General features: G+C 35.6%; 1 protein-coding gene across 1 annotated transcript in view; it reads left to right on the top strand.

Moving 5' to 3' along the window:
- MYOM2 (myomesin 2) overlaps window positions 1-17,359 on the top strand; it is a 75,317-nt gene extending 57,958 nt beyond the window's left edge. Inside the window, exons 28-38 of the mRNA XM_064710124.1 lie at window positions 15-74; window positions 1,514-1,581; window positions 5,301-5,414; window positions 6,746-6,833; window positions 9,894-9,932; window positions 10,607-10,712; window positions 13,294-13,457; window positions 13,780-13,816; window positions 13,939-13,961; window positions 14,795-14,850; window positions 16,648-17,359. Coding sequence (XP_064566194.1) covers window positions 15-74; window positions 1,514-1,581; window positions 5,301-5,414; window positions 6,746-6,833; window positions 9,894-9,932; window positions 10,607-10,712; window positions 13,294-13,457; window positions 13,780-13,816; window positions 13,939-13,961; window positions 14,795-14,850; window positions 16,648-16,974 — 1,082 coding nt within the window. The 3' untranslated portion in view covers window positions 16,975-17,359. The remainder of the gene's footprint in view (window positions 1-14; window positions 75-1,513; window positions 1,582-5,300; window positions 5,415-6,745; window positions 6,834-9,893; window positions 9,933-10,606; window positions 10,713-13,293; window positions 13,458-13,779; window positions 13,817-13,938; window positions 13,962-14,794; window positions 14,851-16,647) is intronic.
- Window positions 17,360-18,197: the final 838 nt, after the last annotated feature.

Genomic DNA, 18,197 nt, shown 5'->3' with positions numbered 1-18,197 from the left:
CTTCTAAAATTTAGCATTCAAGGGAGTATTGGCTGAGTCTGAGCTCCAGCGAAAGGAATATCTCAGAAAACAAGGTAAGATGGAGCAGATTGGTGACTTCAGCCCTGGTTTGCAACTGATGATTCATCCCTGGGGAATACTAAACACTTACAGCTTCCGTTCTTTATTAGAAGATATTGTTCAGTCTTAGGAGACACTTGAAACCTTAGTGGATCTTATTTCCCAACATTGTCAGTTTGTGACAGAACCTTCCCTAAGCAGAGAAAAAATGACTTCTCACAAGAGGTTATCTTTGCTCAATATTCATGAGAAGTGTGCCTACTGTAGGCTCCAGTCCAACAAAACATTTAATTACATTTAGTTTAAGGCATACAAGTTGTCTGCTCAATATAATTGACAGAAGAGTAGACAGACAAGACAAGTAGTGCCAGATAAGGAAGATTAAAAGCTTGACCCAATGGTTTCTATTGAGGCAAAATTCCAAGAACTAAATGTATATTTGTTGCATAGTTGCTATACAGTTGTAGAGTTTGTTACATACTCGTTATCAATATTGCTTGCAGCTGAATGAGAAAATTCCAGTTGGATATCTAATTCAGAATTCTATCCCTGTGAAATCCTTAAAAAATTGAACTTGAGCTCTAGTTTGTAAATTTCACTTGTAAGCAGATGGCTTTCCAGATGAAAGTAACAATAATAATTTAAAACTTTTTTTCCTAAATATCTTCAGTATTTCCTAAATATCTTAATATCTTAGTAAGATTCTGTACAGAAGGAATGTAATTCTATTTTTTGAAGGCTGCTTAAAATTGATTTAGAAAAGAAATAATACCACTTACAGCATAAATTGACAAAATCTTTCAATACTGAATTATTTAAGTCAAGGTCTTGGACTTTGCAACTTCCCAGGTTTGGGTATCAGAATTAAGGCCCCTGATCCTGCCATCACAAAGACATGTACATTTATTGAGACAAGTAAACACAAAAATTTAAAAAGGGCATGTGTGTCAGCAAATTTTCATCAGGATGTATTTCTTTGTAGTTTGGGACCTTCATGGGGAAAAGGAATATTTTCTGTTCTGCCTGTAATATTTAAAATGTTTTTAAGCTTTACATTATTTGGGCAAACAATGTTTGCTGTCTTGTTTTTACATTAAACACATTATTTGGATGCTTGTTTGTAGCTACTTTGTTTCTTTCCTCTGCTTAGTTGGCAATTTGACAGAAAGATATTCAATAAAGTAATTTTTCTCACTCACCATTTTATATTTTGGAAAATTACTTGATTCATACGCATTCAGAGATGAGATTCATGTTCCTAAGCGGTAATGTAGACGCTGGGTAATTATGATAACAACTTGCAGGATTTTCCTTCTAGTGCATGGGTAATTCAGGAGTTCCCTCTTGTTCTTGTGTAAGGATGTTGAAATTGTCATCTTTTTTTCTTTCTTTCACTGTTTTTCCTGCTACTCTTCATTCTACAACATTGCTTAAAGATTGTTTTGTTTCTTAGGTCCCCACTTCTCAGAGTTTTTGTATTGGAACGTTACAGAGGAATGTGAAGTTTTACTTTCTTGTAAGGTAAGGAAATATACTTGGAATTAGTTTTTAGAATATGTTGAGGAAGAATTGAGGTAGAAAAATGTAAAAAATTACTTAGATACCTTTAAAACCAAAAGTTTCATATGAAAACTATTTTTTATTATTTCAAAAATTTGAATATGAAAATTTATGACTTACTATTCTTCAGCAGTAGTATTAATGAAAACAAAAAAAAATAGGAAATTTCTAAATGTATGATTAGGTGGTCCAATGTTTATAAAAATTATGAGCCATAAGAATAATTTACACAAAATATATGTCCCTTAAGATGTATCCCTTTTCTTCTTCCTTAAAAATGGCTAAAAAAAGACAGAGTTCAAAATCTTTCTTTACTGTTTTCTTATTTCTCTAATAAAGAGTCTGTTATTTAATCAACTGTAATCAAATGTGCTACAAAGACTTTAAGAATTAAGGTTATAAAAGATGATTTAAAAATTATTTTTGGCTAATGACTTTTGAATCTTAAGTAATGATAATGTGTATTGATTTCAGTGTACCTTCTGCTATTAACATCTTTAAATGCCTTTCTGAACAGATAAATTTTCATTTGTTTTGCTTTTCTAGAGTGACTAATTAGAGGTCTGAAAAACTAAGTAAATTGAATTCAGGCATCAAACTCTTCTTCATTCTCTTTTCCTCTAATATGGATTATTTTGTATCAATTTTCTCATCTTCTTTTGAAAAACTTTTGACTTATAATTAGACTAACTTGAATCATTCTTTATGAGCAATTTGCATGCACATTTGTTGGATTTCTTTTTTTTCCTACTCATTAACTAGGACACCCTTAACCTCAATTCCCAGCAGAACTGACCTGGTACTGAAGCTGCCATTCCATGAGCTCACATTTTAGGGCTCAACACTCATTAGTTAACACAGTACCTTTGCTGGAGTGCTTTATAATCTCCACATGCATGTGCCTCAGGCATGAACCCTGCTTATCCTTTCACTCGCATGGGGAATTAAATGTTGCTGAACCAGTTATGCTAGTGTTAATTCTCTACAAATTAATCTGAAATTATCCTTCTTTCATTGACTGTCAAGCCTGTTTAATAGCACTGAAGCTGTGAAAGGCTGAGCATCTGATTATTTGCTTTTCACCAGTGTGCTTTTTGTTCACAAGGTCAGAACATTTTATGTAAATGAAATCTAGGATGTGGGCTGCTTGTACACTTATCATTTTAACTATGATATTGACCTTATAATGTTTGTTACTGTTAGTATGTGACTGGCTGTTAGGTTCACATGGAACTGTTGTTTTATGGCTGTTTAACTTGTATTTATACACAGGAAGAGTTTGAAAAACAAAACCTGGGTTTGTCCTTCAAACTCCAGACACCTGACAAACAAGCCAGAAGTGTGGCCACTCCATGCTATTTCTGTGGTAATAAAAACAATCAAGGAATAATCTCTGCCATCTCAGGCCGTATCGTAATACTGGACCCAAGTCTCTTCCAGGCTCTGTTTACTGCACCTCTGCAAAAAAAAAAAATTGCCAAGGGAGTTTTTCCCTCTTCTAAGAGCCTGGGATAATGTGAAGGAAGTATCTGTAAGAGAGGGCATTTTACCTTGGCTATTTTAAAAGCCATTGCATGGCACAGGGAAGCCAGGAAATCACGTCAACTGGAAGCCTGTGTAGGGCAAGGGGCTGACTGTATGATCCAGGCCCATAACAGAAATTATGTAAAAATATGGATGGTGTTATAAAAGAGTATACAAAATATTACCTTACGTATCCCTTATTTTCTATATGATTGGACCTGACTTTGGATTGACTTAGTATTTAATTCTGAATTAGCTGGGATTGATGACCAAGTTCTTGGTATTGTAGCCCCTCAATGTCAGTGGAACACAGCTGTCCATTTGAAAGATAATTTGATGGTGTTTGCTTTTTGTTTTTTGTTTTGTGTTTTTCTTCATATTCTAGCAACTACTGTCATTTTACTTCTAGTAATTCTGAATTTCAGAACATTCAGAAGCTACTTGCTCTTGCACAACTTTGGCCCTTATTTGTACTGTGTCTGTTAAAAGCAAGATTTTTGGTGTGTGGCTAAACAGTGAAAAACATAACATTTCATAGTAAATGCCAACATGAAATAACTTCAGCACTGCAAATTGCATGTGTCTGAAACTCAGTCTATTTATTGTCAGATTGAGTGCTAGCAGTCTTTGATGAAAAATTGTTGAAAAGCATTAAAATCTTGTTCCTTCGGGCTTTGTTCAAATAAAATTGCCACTCATGTCATAGGACTACAGGAACAGCCACTTTGTAGTTACTGGTAAATGTAAAATGCCGCTCACTTTTCTTCAGCAAGTCATTGCTTTGGGCCAAGTGGTGATCTCAAATGCTGCCAGAGATCCATAGCAACCATACTGGCTATTAAGCAGGAATAGATGTGATTAATTTGAGCATGTCTGATAGAGATGGCTAGGAATGAGTATAGAAGACCCTCTTATTTGTCACCTTTACAGAGAGCTTTCATAGAGCTGTTCCTCTATGGAATGACTTCTCTAATGTAAAAGGGTTAGAAATTGGTGCATGTTTTTTTCCTTCAAGCAAGCCACTTGAAAACTATTGCAGACCTGTATTAAGTTCCTGGCTGCCCTCTAGTCATTTGTTCCATTTTTTGCCTTTTCTTTAAGGAGCCTTTTTAAAACAACTGCCTGGGGACTGAGAAATATCTTGCCAGCTCTGTCTTTCTACCAAAGCTGCAATGACTTGAAATTCAGGCTACACATGAAAATACCATTCCACTTTTATGACTTTCAGAAGGGTATGGGGATAGTGATGTCAAATAAACAACAGTGGTTTTGAAAGTGAGGGTAAAAATATATGGGGTTTCTAAAAAGACCTGCACTTTTAGCTTTCTTGAATTCACAGTTTGAGGTAGTTTATCCAGCAATACTTCAAGTGTATCCAATACACAGTTTTTATATCAAAATTAGAACAGTACTTCAGGTACAGCTGTAGTCTATTTAAGTATTGTTTCAATGAATTGCTGCTATTACAGCAAAATTCTTGCTTTCAAACAACTGCTCTGCATATGCACTGTGTTGTTAAGCCCATTTTTGTTGGGAGAGACGGCAATTTGTAAGATTCCTCAGGTCTTTGTCTGTCCCATAGGACTCAATGTAGAAGGTAAAATAAAAAAGGATTTTTGGTGTAGGTCACAATTTTGAAGTCTTGGATGCTTTCAGAATAGTGATTTTAGTTGCTTCCTGCAACTTATCCACGGGAGACATTGCTTAGGTAGCTGAGATAAATCTCCAAATTGGCCGAAGACTAAAATAGGGCCTAAGTTCTATGTTACAACTCTCGGGAGTCACAGGGCAAACACAAAAAGATACAGGAGAGTTCAGAAGCTCTAATTTGAAAGATACTTCCTCCACAGCTATCTCTAGACAAACTAAAAGCACAGAGCAAGGGTGAAAAACCATTTAAGGGAGATTGCCAGGATTTTCTTTAAGGATTTTACAGGGCTCTGAAGTTGTAACCTGTATCCTGTGCTGCAAAGAAACACTGTAGGACTAAGACTTGCTTAGTAGGACTTGGTTGAAATTGGTTTTTTACTTAGCTTTATTTGACATGTGTTATAAAAAAAATGGTTTCATATGTTGAAAGTACCTGTGTGGCTTCCCACAGTGCAATACATTTCCTCAGGACATAGCTAGGCTTATGTGCCTTTTCTGTTCTACAGGTTGCAAACATAAAGAAGGAGACTGATTTTAAGTGGTATAAGGATGGTTCTGGGGTTGATGTTGAGGAGCTGCCTGATCTTCAGAAGGGAGAATGTCACCTCAGTATTCCCAAGGTACTGTATCGCCTGCCGGTTACAAATGACAGCTTCTGCTTGACATACTCTAGATTTGCCACACAAAGCAGCAAGCCAGCTATCATGATTTTTATGAACAGTTGTAAGAAAAGACATATTTTCTACTCTTCAATTAGCTGGTGAATAACTATTGCTAGCAAAAAGTATCTGTTTTTTTAATCAGCTCAGAGTTCATGCTTAAGTTGCTTCAGAGTCCTTGGGTGACCTGTACCTCATTCTTTATTATTACTCCTTAATTTTTCAACTTGTTCAAGCACCTCATTTTTAACAGTGTTTCAGTTTTATTGCCTAAAATAAATAAGTTTGAAGTTTATGGCTTCTTAAGGTTTATCTTTATGCAAACATGATAACCCAACTTCTATCTGAAACCTTAACTTGCATAGTTGCTGCCTTTGTGAAGTGACAAAACCTACCAGAATGAGATTTTCTGCTTTCAGTAATGTGCATTACATCTAAATAGTTTATTTATTGCCTTCATATTCTTCTAATTTCCTTCCTTCATTTCCCTTGAAAGAGGATACTGACTTGCTTCATTTTTCTTGAGTAGACGTTCTTGGGGAGGGTGGTTTCTACTTGTCTTGGATCGCTCTTGTTGCTTGTCATTAAATTTTATGATATTTCTGCTACGGTTTATGTGCTTCTGGATTTGTATAAGTCTAAGCATTAAGTCATCTCCAATCTGTATATAAATGTTTGTATATTTTCCTTCAGGTTTAAAAAGAAATTAAAACAAACCCACAAAACCCAAAAATCCTTACTGCCTTTAACGCAATATCCCTGTGATAGATTTCAGAATATAAACTCTGAATTAATTATTTAGAATAGTTATAATTTGACTACAGTTGCTGCTTGAATCCAAGCAGCATGAAGGAGCTGATATTACAGGATATAGATTTGCTGTTATGATTTAAAGAATTCAAAAAGTAATCATTTTTGTTGAAGAAAAATTAGATTTCTAAAGTTTGTGTAGGTTGCAGTTATGCCTTGTTGCATCTTACTACAGTGCTTGTAATATCTACTGACCAAGATAAATCCTGTCTTTTTGGAAGAAGTCAAAAAACCTCATGGTTTCTAGAGGAAATTGAACTGAAATCAGAATAAGTTTTAGGCTTAAGAACCAAATACATCTCCATTTTAAAAAGCATGAAACAGCAGTTCATAGCTTCCGTCTCCTCTCTGGTAAGATTATTTATCCAGAAGACAGTACAATTTCTGTTGTTTTATTTAGAAAATTGTGCAGGTGTTGAGCAAATTGAGTACTATGCAGTATTATCAAGTTTGTCAGTAAATATCTTGTGTTTTCCTTGCAGCTGTCTCGCAAAGATGAAGGAGTTTATAAGGCGACACTATCAGATGATAGAGGTCATGATGTATCTTCTCTTGAATTATCAGGAAAAGGTAACATTCAATCTACTGTAATGGAATAATGATCTCCACATGTTCTCCAGAGCTGTCAAAGATCTATCCTTGCAAATGGCAAATTTGCATGTATTTTTAGCATTCTTTGAATTTCATTTCTCTTATGTTATAGAGACCTGAGCTGCAGATCAGCACTTTAGGAGGGGTGATACTGGGCATTTTTGTGATTAATCTCAAGCATTTTGACAGGCAGGAGATGAAGCATGTTTCTAACCAGACAGACAGTCCATTTTATAGGAGAGCACTCTCTCTCAGGTTTGTTAAGCTTTAATATCTACAAAAAACCCTAAGCAACAAAGTGCTTTGTTCATGTGGTGCTCTCAGTGGGGACTGAGTGTGCTTTTGATTCTAGATTATAAAACTGTTCTGTGGGTTACTGTCAGCTGGCATCTCAGCCCCACACAGCCTCTTGCTCACCCTCTTTCAGTGAGATGGGGGAGAGAACTGGAAGAAGAAAAGTGAAAAAATCCTGGGTTGAGTTAAAGATGGTTTAATAGGTAGAGAAAAGCTGTGCATACAAGCAAAGCAAAACAAAGAATTCATTCACTGTTTCCCATGGGAAGGTAGGTGTTCAGCCATCTCTCGTAAAGCTGAGTTCCATGACATGTAACAGTGACTTGGGTAGACAAACACAATCACTTTAAATGCTCCTCACTTCCTCCTTCTTCCCTCAGCTTTATATACTGGATATGATATCATATGGTATGGAATGTCTTTTGGGACACTTGGGTCAACTGTTCTTGGCTGTGTCATCTCCTGACTTCTTGTGCACCCTCAGCCTCCTCTTGGTGGGGCAGTCTGAGGAGAAGAAATAAAAGATTTCCACATTGTACAAGCACTTCTCAGGAACAGCTTGAACATCCCTGTGTTACCAACACTGCTTTAGTCACAAATCCAAAACACAGCACCGTAAAGCTGCTATGAAGAAAATTAACTCTATTCCAGCCAAAACCAGTACAATTTCTGTCCCTTTTACAATTTCTATCCCAGTACCATACCATTTATGTCACGCCAGGTCCTACACTTTGCAATATATTCTCATTAATCACCTCCTCCCTTCCTGCCCTTTGATATATACACAGATATAGTGTATAGTCTGTGGATTTGTGTATGTGTATCCTGACCACTGGAATAAGCAAAAGGTTCAGTAGGTCTCCCTCATATGGTCAGGGCTCCCAGTGACTGTACTTCAGGTATGGCAAACTGTGTTGTACACCTTGAAATGTACAGTGAAATGCCTGTTTAGAGAATTCACAGTATCTAATTCTGTGGGTCCAGGTGGCTTTGAAAATGTCAACCAGCAAACCCATGAAAACTGCCCAATTAAACCAGAAAATGGCTCTCCTAAATGGTGGAGTTAGCCTTGAAACATAAAGGATAAAAAGAGCGGTCAAGCAGGAGCAGGGAAGACTGCTTATTCTATGGGACAAGTTACTTCAAGCTCAGTATCTACTGACATTCAGATGAAGTTAAATGCAAATAAGAGACTATAATCTAAAATAGATGCATGATAGATATTTAGAAAAGGTTTTGTATAATAACAGACATCACAGTGAGATACAGCAATTCTATTTACAGTTGATATTTTTTCACTTAAAAATGTCTGTTTACTTTGACCCTGAGATGATCTCAGTTAGTTAAAGCATAATTCTAATAATGCCAAGGTGGTGGGTTTGATCCCTGTATGGGCTATTCACCTAAGACTTGGGCTTCAAGGTTCTTGTAGGTCACAATATTCTGTGATTCTGAGTGCATAACAAACACTGATCTGTTGCCAACATGAGTGAATTTTACTTAACTTTGGTGAAGAGTGCTTCCCTGTATATATTTCCTTAGGTCACACCAAACAGGCCAAAGTGAATCTACATTCATCCCAACCACATGTAGACATTTGTCCTAAATAATGAATATTTTTTGCCCAGCTCCTAATAGGAGGAGAAAGATGTGTTAAAAAATTAACTCAATTTAACAGAAATCTTAACATTCCTTTTCAGCAGATGGAGGAAGTATCTGTAACAAGAGGAAAAGATGAGTGTCAAGCTGAAGTTTTAAGCTGTGATTTATTGCAGAAGGCTGTATTATCAATCAATTAATAGTCTCCCAGGTGTTTTTCTTTTGCATAAATTCTGCCCATTATTTTCTCAGAAAAAAAAACCTCCAGCCTCATTCAGACAGTATGGTTAACATAACCCTACCTTCTCAGACACCTGTAATGTAAGATATATATAATAAGCAATTCATGTCTTTAAGGTGCCAGTAGAAGCATACTGGAGATTGCAAAAAATTATGGAACTGTATCATGATTTTTTTAGCTGAGACAAAAATGTGCACATACAAATCAATACAGAACAAATATATATGTAGTATTTTCTGAACTTCACACGTTTCCCTGTCTACTATTTTCATAAAAAATCACCAGTGTTGAGTAAGCATCCTTCAGACTTGGCTATGCATTCTTTAGACTATGGTGGTTCTTTCTTTACATGGTGTCATTCAATATGATTCTTCTGCTATGAAAGGGTCCCTCACTCTTGTGCCCTTGTCTCTGGGGTTCTCTCCTGCTGCAAACCCATCCGCTCTGTGATATTTCAAAAGCTTGATATGATACCTGCTTTATTTCACTTGCTGTTAAAGGACTTCATTTCTGTCAAATGCCACCCTACAGCGAGAAGGTGAAACTGTTTTTGCCAAGAATGAGATAATTTCTTTTTCACTTGCACTCTCCTTTGAATGTGAACTATTCTGTTTTAATGACTTTTTTTCTTTTTGCTGGCCTAAGGGAGAGAGACAGAGATTTGGCACCAGACAGCTGACTCCACAAAAGGCTGAGATACTGAGTGACATAGCACAGAATTCATATGCCGAACACAGACAGTTTCCAATTTCTCTTGTACACCTGTTGTAATTTAATGGTTTTCTTTGCTTAAGGATATGAAGATTTCCTATATTGCTTTAATTAAACTGAACATAAAAAAAAGCTATATTCTGATTGAAATTTGATGGTACATTTTCTTCCTTTTTTTTTCTTTCTCTCTGCAGTTTATGATGATATAATGCTAGCATTGAGTGGAATGAGTGGTAAGTAAATGCTGTCCTGAATTTTTGTGTAGTTTTTTATTTTGAATTCATGTGAGGCTGACACAGAAAACTTTTATTTTAAGTGGGAAATTTCTGAGAATCCCAATGGTATATTATTATGGGCATTAATAATTTTCTGAACAGGCAGTTTTGACCTTGCTAATTGTCACTCTTAAAAGGGAATAAAGTATTATTCCACCTGGCTTGTTTGGTTTAGATACTGTGAAATTGTTGCAGCAATATTTTTCTTCCTGCTTTCCATCAGTAAGTGAACTTTGATATAGAGAGAAGGAGGTTCTGAATCTGTTCCCAGTGAGAAGCTGTTCTTTCCCCTTAAAGAACAGGGTTTTCACAAGAATAAAATTTTTATGCAAATAGAATCATTATACTACTCTCATGGCAATTACATGATTAGATTATTATTTCACAGTGGATCTTACCAGTCATGATGCTTGTATATGACAATAAACTCATAAAATTACACTGAACTTTCGCCTGATATAAATCAGCAGATGCTTCCTGAGAGGTATGGCAATTGTCCCTGTGATACTTGAAAATCATGACAAAGGTCTTGAATTTTCTTTTGTCCAGACAGCACAAATAATCCACTTCTCAATTTCCTGTTCATTCCACTATCTCTCTTATTTGATCCACATATTCTCTATTTAATCTAGGTAAGTCAGCCTCTCCACTGAAGATTCTTTGCACTGAGGAAGGAATAAGGCTCCAGTGTTTCTTGAAATACTACAATGAAGAAATGAAAGTCAGCTGGAGCCACAGGTAGATGAGAATAGTTTTTCAATTTTATTTGAGAAAAAATGCTGTCTTTACAATTTAATATTTACTATTCCATGGCATTAATTTATGAATTGGAACACAAGAATGAATTTCTCGTTCCAGAACAATATATTCTCTTTCAACATGGAAAGTACATAAGGTAAAAGAAATATTAAAAGGCTCGTCCAGCACCCTCAGGAGGGTTGTAACAGACAGTAAAAAGGAATTTACTGTATTGTGTTCTCTTATTCAACACAGGGCTGTTTGTCTTCTATTGTATTATCTGGCTGGCTAAAAGATAGCAAAATATTTGGGCAAATTTTCTGATTCAAGGCTGCCCTTTCTCTAAAGTGCATGAAACTCTCATCCAGTTCTAGGTGAATACCAAGGATCTGCACTCACAGTTTAATAAAAGCTTGTATTAGAATTATTTTTTTCCAAACTGATATAGTCTTAAGTAACCAAAAATATTTTAATTTTGATAATCTTCTTTGAAAAGATATTCAATGGGCGCAGGATACCTTGAGAATAATCCTCAGAGATTATGGGTGAAAATGAGCTGTAAAGTTGCTAATAGTTTTCCACTCATGTTACAATAATCTTTGACTTTGGAGACAGTCAGATAATCTATTTACAGGTAAATATGTGTTCAAATGTTTTGTTATGTCAAGCCCTCAGTTGTTTGAAACTGCAGTTAATATTTGAAAGGATTTTAAAGCGTTTCAAGAAGTTTCACCTTCCACATTCTTCAGTGAACTGGTCTGATTCAGACAGGAATAGTCTGGTTTATCAATGTGTTGTCCTAGATTTGCAATGCTTTCTATGAAGACAGGAAGACAATCAGGACATCAATTATCACATTCAGGGTGCTCAAGAACACTTCTGTAAGGCTGTGCAACTGTATTTATATCTCAGACTGTGTATTTACAAAGTTCTTCTTCTTTCATAATAGTGATATGAGTGTGATGACAAGGAAAAGAAAAAACATTTGCTTCTGCCGTTTACTGTGTCTGCTTGAGTTTTAAAAGTGACAGTCTATTTTACTATCCATTTCATAGAAGTATAAAAGTAAAGAATGCTACATGGCTAAAATGAAAATATAATATTATTATAAATTTTATATTTATATTTATATTTATATTTATATTTATATTTATATTTATATTTATATTATTTACATTTGCATTTACATTTGCATAGAGAACCCCCTGATTATTTAAGATTTTATAATGTCTTACACTTTGATTGTCTTGAAGATCATTAAACAGAGATTCTGAAAGAATAAAATTTCAATTCTTATATAAATACAATGACTATAATCAGAGCTGTTAAAGGTAAAAGACCAAAACCAACCAACCAAATCACCAACCTGTCCCAACTTCCAATCTCCTTTAAATGGACTTCTAGCAAATTTTTTTTCCTGGAAAAATTAAAATGCTATACAAGCCATTATTTTAATTTTTTTCCCCAACATGTAAATTTCTCACTAGCATTTAATTATCCACTGTCTTTCATAGCATGAAATGCAATACAAGTCCTAGACCTAATATTCATCATCTACTCAGGGCATGGTGGGAAACTTTATATGTAATATTTTCTAATATATAGCCATTTCTATCCAGAAATCTAATTTGGTAGGCTGAACTCAATGAAGTTGTCTTAAAGAAAGGAAAATGGTAAAAATACTTTTTCACCATCAAAATAATTCTAGCTATGAAGTCAAATCACTTCTGTGTAGTCAAATAAAATGAGTGATCAAGAAAAAGCTAAAACTGACCTAATTTATAAAAAATTCCAGCTAAAGATGCTTGGGGAGGAATAATGGAAAGAAGTATTTTAGTAGTTAATGAGTGAAAGAAGAAAGTTCTCCTTGAGCCATTGAAAATGGTGTGGTTTATATGCTCTCATTAAATAGCTTCTTCTATTTCCCCTGTTCCTGACAGACTGTGGACAAGGAGACCACCTGATCTGAATCTGCAGAGCATTTCCTTTTTCCTTAACTAGGAAGTGATGATAAGTCAAGCTAATGTCATTGTTTTTTAAAAAGTTTTTATTACTTATCTACAGTTAATAAATTTTTTCTTGTTTTTTTTAAAAACCAAAAACGTACTTTAACTTGGTGCAAGAGTAATTTTACACAAATCTTTTTTAAATTCATTTTTGAAGTTAATGAAATACATCTTTCCTTCATCAAAAAAGGTGATTTGCCTATAACTTACAACCCCTATGTATTATATTTTACTGTGTATGAAGTGTACAGAACCCTAAGCATTTTCACACAGAGTCATGTAGGTGCATAAAGATGTAAGCATAGCTCTGTGTGAGGAGGGTAGGAGAATGAGAAAAGGGTGAACATATGAATCTTAGAAATGAAAACTCAAGCTAATATTTTCAAAGTGTTAGATACTCCCTCCCAGAAGCAAAGAGTATTCTGGAAAAATGAGCCCATTAGTTGCAATCTCTCTATAGCTTGGGAATATTTATGTTGTCATTTGTGACTTTTTTATCGATGGTTTCCTATGGACAACATACAGGAAAAGACTCAAACTCATCTTTACAAACTTTTTTTTTTTTTTTTCCCCAGGGAATCTAAGATTTCTTCTGGTGAAAAGATGAAGATTGGAGGTGGAGAAGATGTTGCCTGGTTGCAGATAAGTGAACCCACTGAAAAGGATAAGGGGAACTACACCTTTGAAATCTTTGGTGGCAAGGAAAGCTTCAAACGTACACTTGATCTGTCTGGGCAAGGTATATTTATTAAATCAGATTTGTATTGTGCCTTTTCATAGATTATGCAGATTTTATTGGAAATAGAAGAATTACTGTAAAAGCAGTCTTTTATCAAAACCAGTCATAGGTAAATTTTATAACTGTTATTATCTTTTTAGTCTTGTATCTGTTTTCAACACCAGCTGCATTAGTTTTCAAGGGTCTGGTTTCTAATTGTGCTACTGTGTGACACTGTACAGGTTTTAAAAGGGATTTTAACATGGGAATGTGTTTAAATGTTTATTGAGCCCCAATGCAAGTTATGTTCATGAAAAAAACACTCTCAATTGTTTGGTTACAGCTTTTGATGAAGCATATGAAGAGTTCCAGCGACTCAAGTAAGTGCTGCATCTTTTGTATTTTAATGCTATAACAACAGTGTCAGCTGTGTCAAAATATTTTTTATTAATAATTTAATCAATAACATTATATGTTTCTCTTTCTTTCTCAACAACTTTAGGGCAGCTGCTTTTGCTGAGAAGAGTAAGTTTATTTTTCATTTTATCATAGATGTTATAAAATGTGATCTAGTGTTCTTATTAAAGCATTCATCATAATATGCTGCCATAGCTTACTGAGTTCTGTGGCTGCAGAAATTCTCTGTTAGCACAATATATTGCAAAAACAATAGTAATTTGTGGGTTTAGTTGTCTTTAATTGCAATGGAAATGCAGTAAACACTTCACATATTTTGTAAGCCTCCACTGTGTCTTCTTGTGTCTCCTGAGATTTGAGATTTGGTGAAATGTGAATTGTGTGTCATACAAGGAGGTGTTGAGTCTGAAAGCTTCTGAGAATACTGAATATTGGGATCTATCTATTAAGTAAAAAATTGCCGGCTGCTGCCTGTTCTGCACTGCTTGCTGAGGCCCAGACTGTGGGGAAGCTCATTACAGTTAGGGACTGTAGGAGTACTGGAAATTATATCAATTCCCTGGTGGTGACATGATGCTTCTGCCCACAAAGTCTGTGGCAGAACAAATTTTTCTTAGACTTTGGATACCACTAAGATGCTAAAAGCATCCTCCTTACTTTGCTCTGGGCCCAAAACATCAACTGTCAAGCTCAGCAGTACCTTCAAGGTTGTTATGTGTATCAGTTTAGAATGCTGTAGCAAAATCTTGGCCAAAAAAATCTAAAGGGACTGACTGTGCAACACATTAAACCCCTCCCAGAATATCACAAAAATTGTTTTTTTTAAAGATTAAAAAAAAGGCAGTAAAAAAGCCATGAGTCATGACTCTAAACTCATTAAGAAATGAGTAATTTTGAGGTCTAAACTTCATATGATTACCATATTTTTCTTTTACCCCTAGATCGTGGTAAAGTCATTGGTGGTTTGCCTGATGTCGTTACCATAATGGATGGGAAGGTAAGGACAGCTTTTGTTATGCTGAGCAGTGAGAGGTTTTCTTTGATATCAAGAGGTGAGGGAATGCAAATGGTTTCATGAAACTGAAAGCAGGAGAATAATTTTATTTTTAGTTCAAATCTATAATTTCATAAGTAGAATAGACCCAAATTATCTAAAATGACTGTGGAATATATCTGATAAGTTTTTAATACCGACTTATTGAGACTTGATTAATTATTATGATTTAATTATTAATTTCTCTTAAATGACATGACTCTTGAAAGCAATAGTAATTTAATGTTGCTTATGTTACAAAAAGGACTGAAAGAATAAAACACACTCTATTAGACACAAGGTTATTTTCCCAAAATTTTGTTTTTGTGTTTGCCTCATCAGTCCTTTAAATATTTTATAGTAAGTCTAGTTTCTGTATGCTGTTAGTTAACTTTGCCTCCTACACAATATCACTTCAAGAATACCCACTGACTGAGCTTGCCACTACATTGTACCCCTAGTATGTAAATCTTCCTTCAGCATTCTGACTTCAGATGCATGAATTGTCAAAGACCACTTCTATTTGTGAACATATGTGGCTGTTGATCACTGAAAACTTCTTCCTGTTTTATTTTTACTCTGAGTTATATCACACCTATTCAGTTATCGTAAATCAAGAAAAACATTCCTCAAGTATGTTCATTCCCTGAGGGGGAATGTGGAGAGAATATAAGGAACAATTCTGGTAGAAATTGTCAGTTTGGGGTTGTTAACAGTAGGATTTTTCTTTGGTTTTTTTCTTGTTTTCTTTTTTCTTTTCTTTCCAAACACAATGCTGCGTATGTTGAATTATTAAGGTGACGTTATCTAGGGCCAAATTTTGTGCAGTGAGTTTTCAGATATTTCTTCCCTATTTTTTCTGTGATCACTGTACCTAAATACATGAAGTTTACACACACACACTTAGAGGGTGGTCAAAATTGGGTTCAGCAGTACATCTATAAAAATTTGGAAGAATCCTCATGAAAATTTTACAAGCTCCTCAAATCTCAGTTCAGTCATTGAGAAATGCTAAGCTGTCAGGATGGTCCATTCGATAATGTCAGCTATTTTCTGAATATGCTTCACATGCATGTAACACATGGCCAGGTTGGACAGGACTGTGAGCAACCCTGTCTAGTGAAAGGTGTCCCTGCCTGTGGAAGATGTCCCTCCCCATGCCAGGGGGATGGCAAGCAGATGATATTTAGGGTTCCTTCTAACCCAAACCATTCTATGATTTTAAGAGCATTTTACCAGTATTTATGTATTATTTATTCTTCATAAAGTATTTCCACTTTTTCAGTCAGCCACACCTGGAATCGATGTCCAGTGATTCATGTTATGTATTCTATTTTTAAGTGAATTTTTTTTTTTAATCATCTCAAGCAATAACCTCAGGAGGCCTTGGTCAGAAAAGATTTGCTCAGTTCTCCTCCCTGCTGTGTACAGGGAAGCTTCAAGGATGTTTTTAAAACTATCATTGCCTGAACCTCATGTCAGACTAATGGGTTGTCAGGAGTCTCCTGCAGGCAGGACTTCAATGACAGTCCAACTTACCATCTTCAGACACTGCAGCCCTGAGGCTATTACTGTATCACAGTTACTGGTGAGATGGTGGAAAGTCTGAATCAAGGGAAGAATAAATATTAGGGACTTTACTTTTCAGTCTTCAAGAATATGATATCATGTCTTAGTTTAATTAGCTAAGAATAAAAAATGCCTAAAAATAATACAGAGGTTAAACAAATACTGATCACAAACTTATGTTATTTCCCTCAGACACTGAATCTGACCTGTACTGTATTTGGAAATCCTGACCCTGAAGTGGTTTGGTTCAAGAATGACAAGGCCTTTGAAATTGATGAGCACTATGCGTATTCACTGGAACAGGGGAAATACGCCAGTTTAACCATCAAGGGGGTGACTTCAGAAGATTCAGGCAAATACAGCATCCATGTCAAGAACAAGTATGGTGGGGAAACAGTGGATGTCACTGTAAGTGTGTACAGACATGGTGAAAAAATGCCTGAAATTAAGCCTGGCCAACTTGCTAAACCTAGGCCAATACCACCATCAGAAGAAGTCCTCAAACCTGAGGGCAAATGAAGATTCTGTAACAAGTGAAGCTTCATTCTGTGTTTGACAAATGTATAGAATACATGAGCTGTATTTGAGCTATTGCCACACAAAATTAGTTGGTAATGTCCAAAGGGAAACTGAGTTTTTAAGTTTGCTTAGGGAGGTAGCTGTGCAGTGGTGCTGTACACATCTGCAACAATCTCATTTTGAATGCATATAATTCAGTTAGACTTGCAAACAGTGAAAAGACAAACTCCTGCCAGGGGTTCCCGTATGAAATGGCAAGCTCCAAAACCTACAAACCTGCAATAAACTTTTATTTTCACACTTGTCAATCCTCTGCAAAAAACCCCAAAGTCCAGGCAATCCAACAAGCCTCTGAGAACAAATGTCCTGCCAGTAAAGGTGGTGAACTGCAGTTACATAGATATTCAGAGATGGTCCTTTGGGCTTTGAAGCCCTTAGTGTCCTGTAAGTTTAGTGTATAGTCTTGCTTCAGTAGTGATACTCTTGTTCTATCGTGTGACTTTAGTAGACTTTTACAAATGTTCACTCTTTACTCACTGAACCATAGATCACATGGTTGTATTTTGTTTTTCCTGCTCTGTGCTAATAAAACTTTAAAAGTCACCTTTGCTACTCACTACTCCAAATCATGCCTAACTAGTTCTATTTACTCTTCTTCATTGTTTAATTATTGCTTATTGCACAATTTCACAGCTGGTAGCATGCAGACTATCGACTTTCAATAAAGAATGCAAATTATGGTTAATCACAGTCACTGAGTGGCACTTGCAACATTAATTTTACTTTTTACAGTACAGGTCAAGCTTAAACTGGCATCAGAAGATAAATATACAATTCAGTCACTTAAAATAATTGTCTTTGATTCTCCTCTCAGTGAAAAGAACAAGGGAGCTCTTCCATGTGTGAAGTGATGCTCTTCTAGGCAAAATTTCCAACACATTTTTATTGTGAAACATTCAAATAGGATGGGCATCAGTTGCTCACATATCTCTCATATGATACATAATTGAGTGTTTGCAGGGATGGCTTTTTTTGGATCAGGTTCTCTGTTCAATAGAAACCACCTCTGTACCTAGAAGAAGTTTTGTTCCTTGCTAAGCTGCTTCCAGCAGAGAGTTCTAATGGTAAGAAACATTCATGATAGGCATTGAAGGCAGCCCTCCTCTCTCCTGACTTCTTCCAGTCTCTAGGATAAATGAGATGAAAAGGGAGCATTGTGGGAG

This window comes from Zonotrichia leucophrys, chromosome 3 (genome assembly GCF_028769735.1).
Source record: "Zonotrichia leucophrys gambelii isolate GWCS_2022_RI chromosome 3, RI_Zleu_2.0, whole genome shotgun sequence".
Taxonomy (NCBI): domain Eukaryota; kingdom Metazoa; phylum Chordata; class Aves; order Passeriformes; family Passerellidae; genus Zonotrichia; species Zonotrichia leucophrys.
The sequence above is the reverse complement of the archived record's forward strand: the minus strand, read 5'-3'. Positions and strand labels throughout refer to the sequence as shown.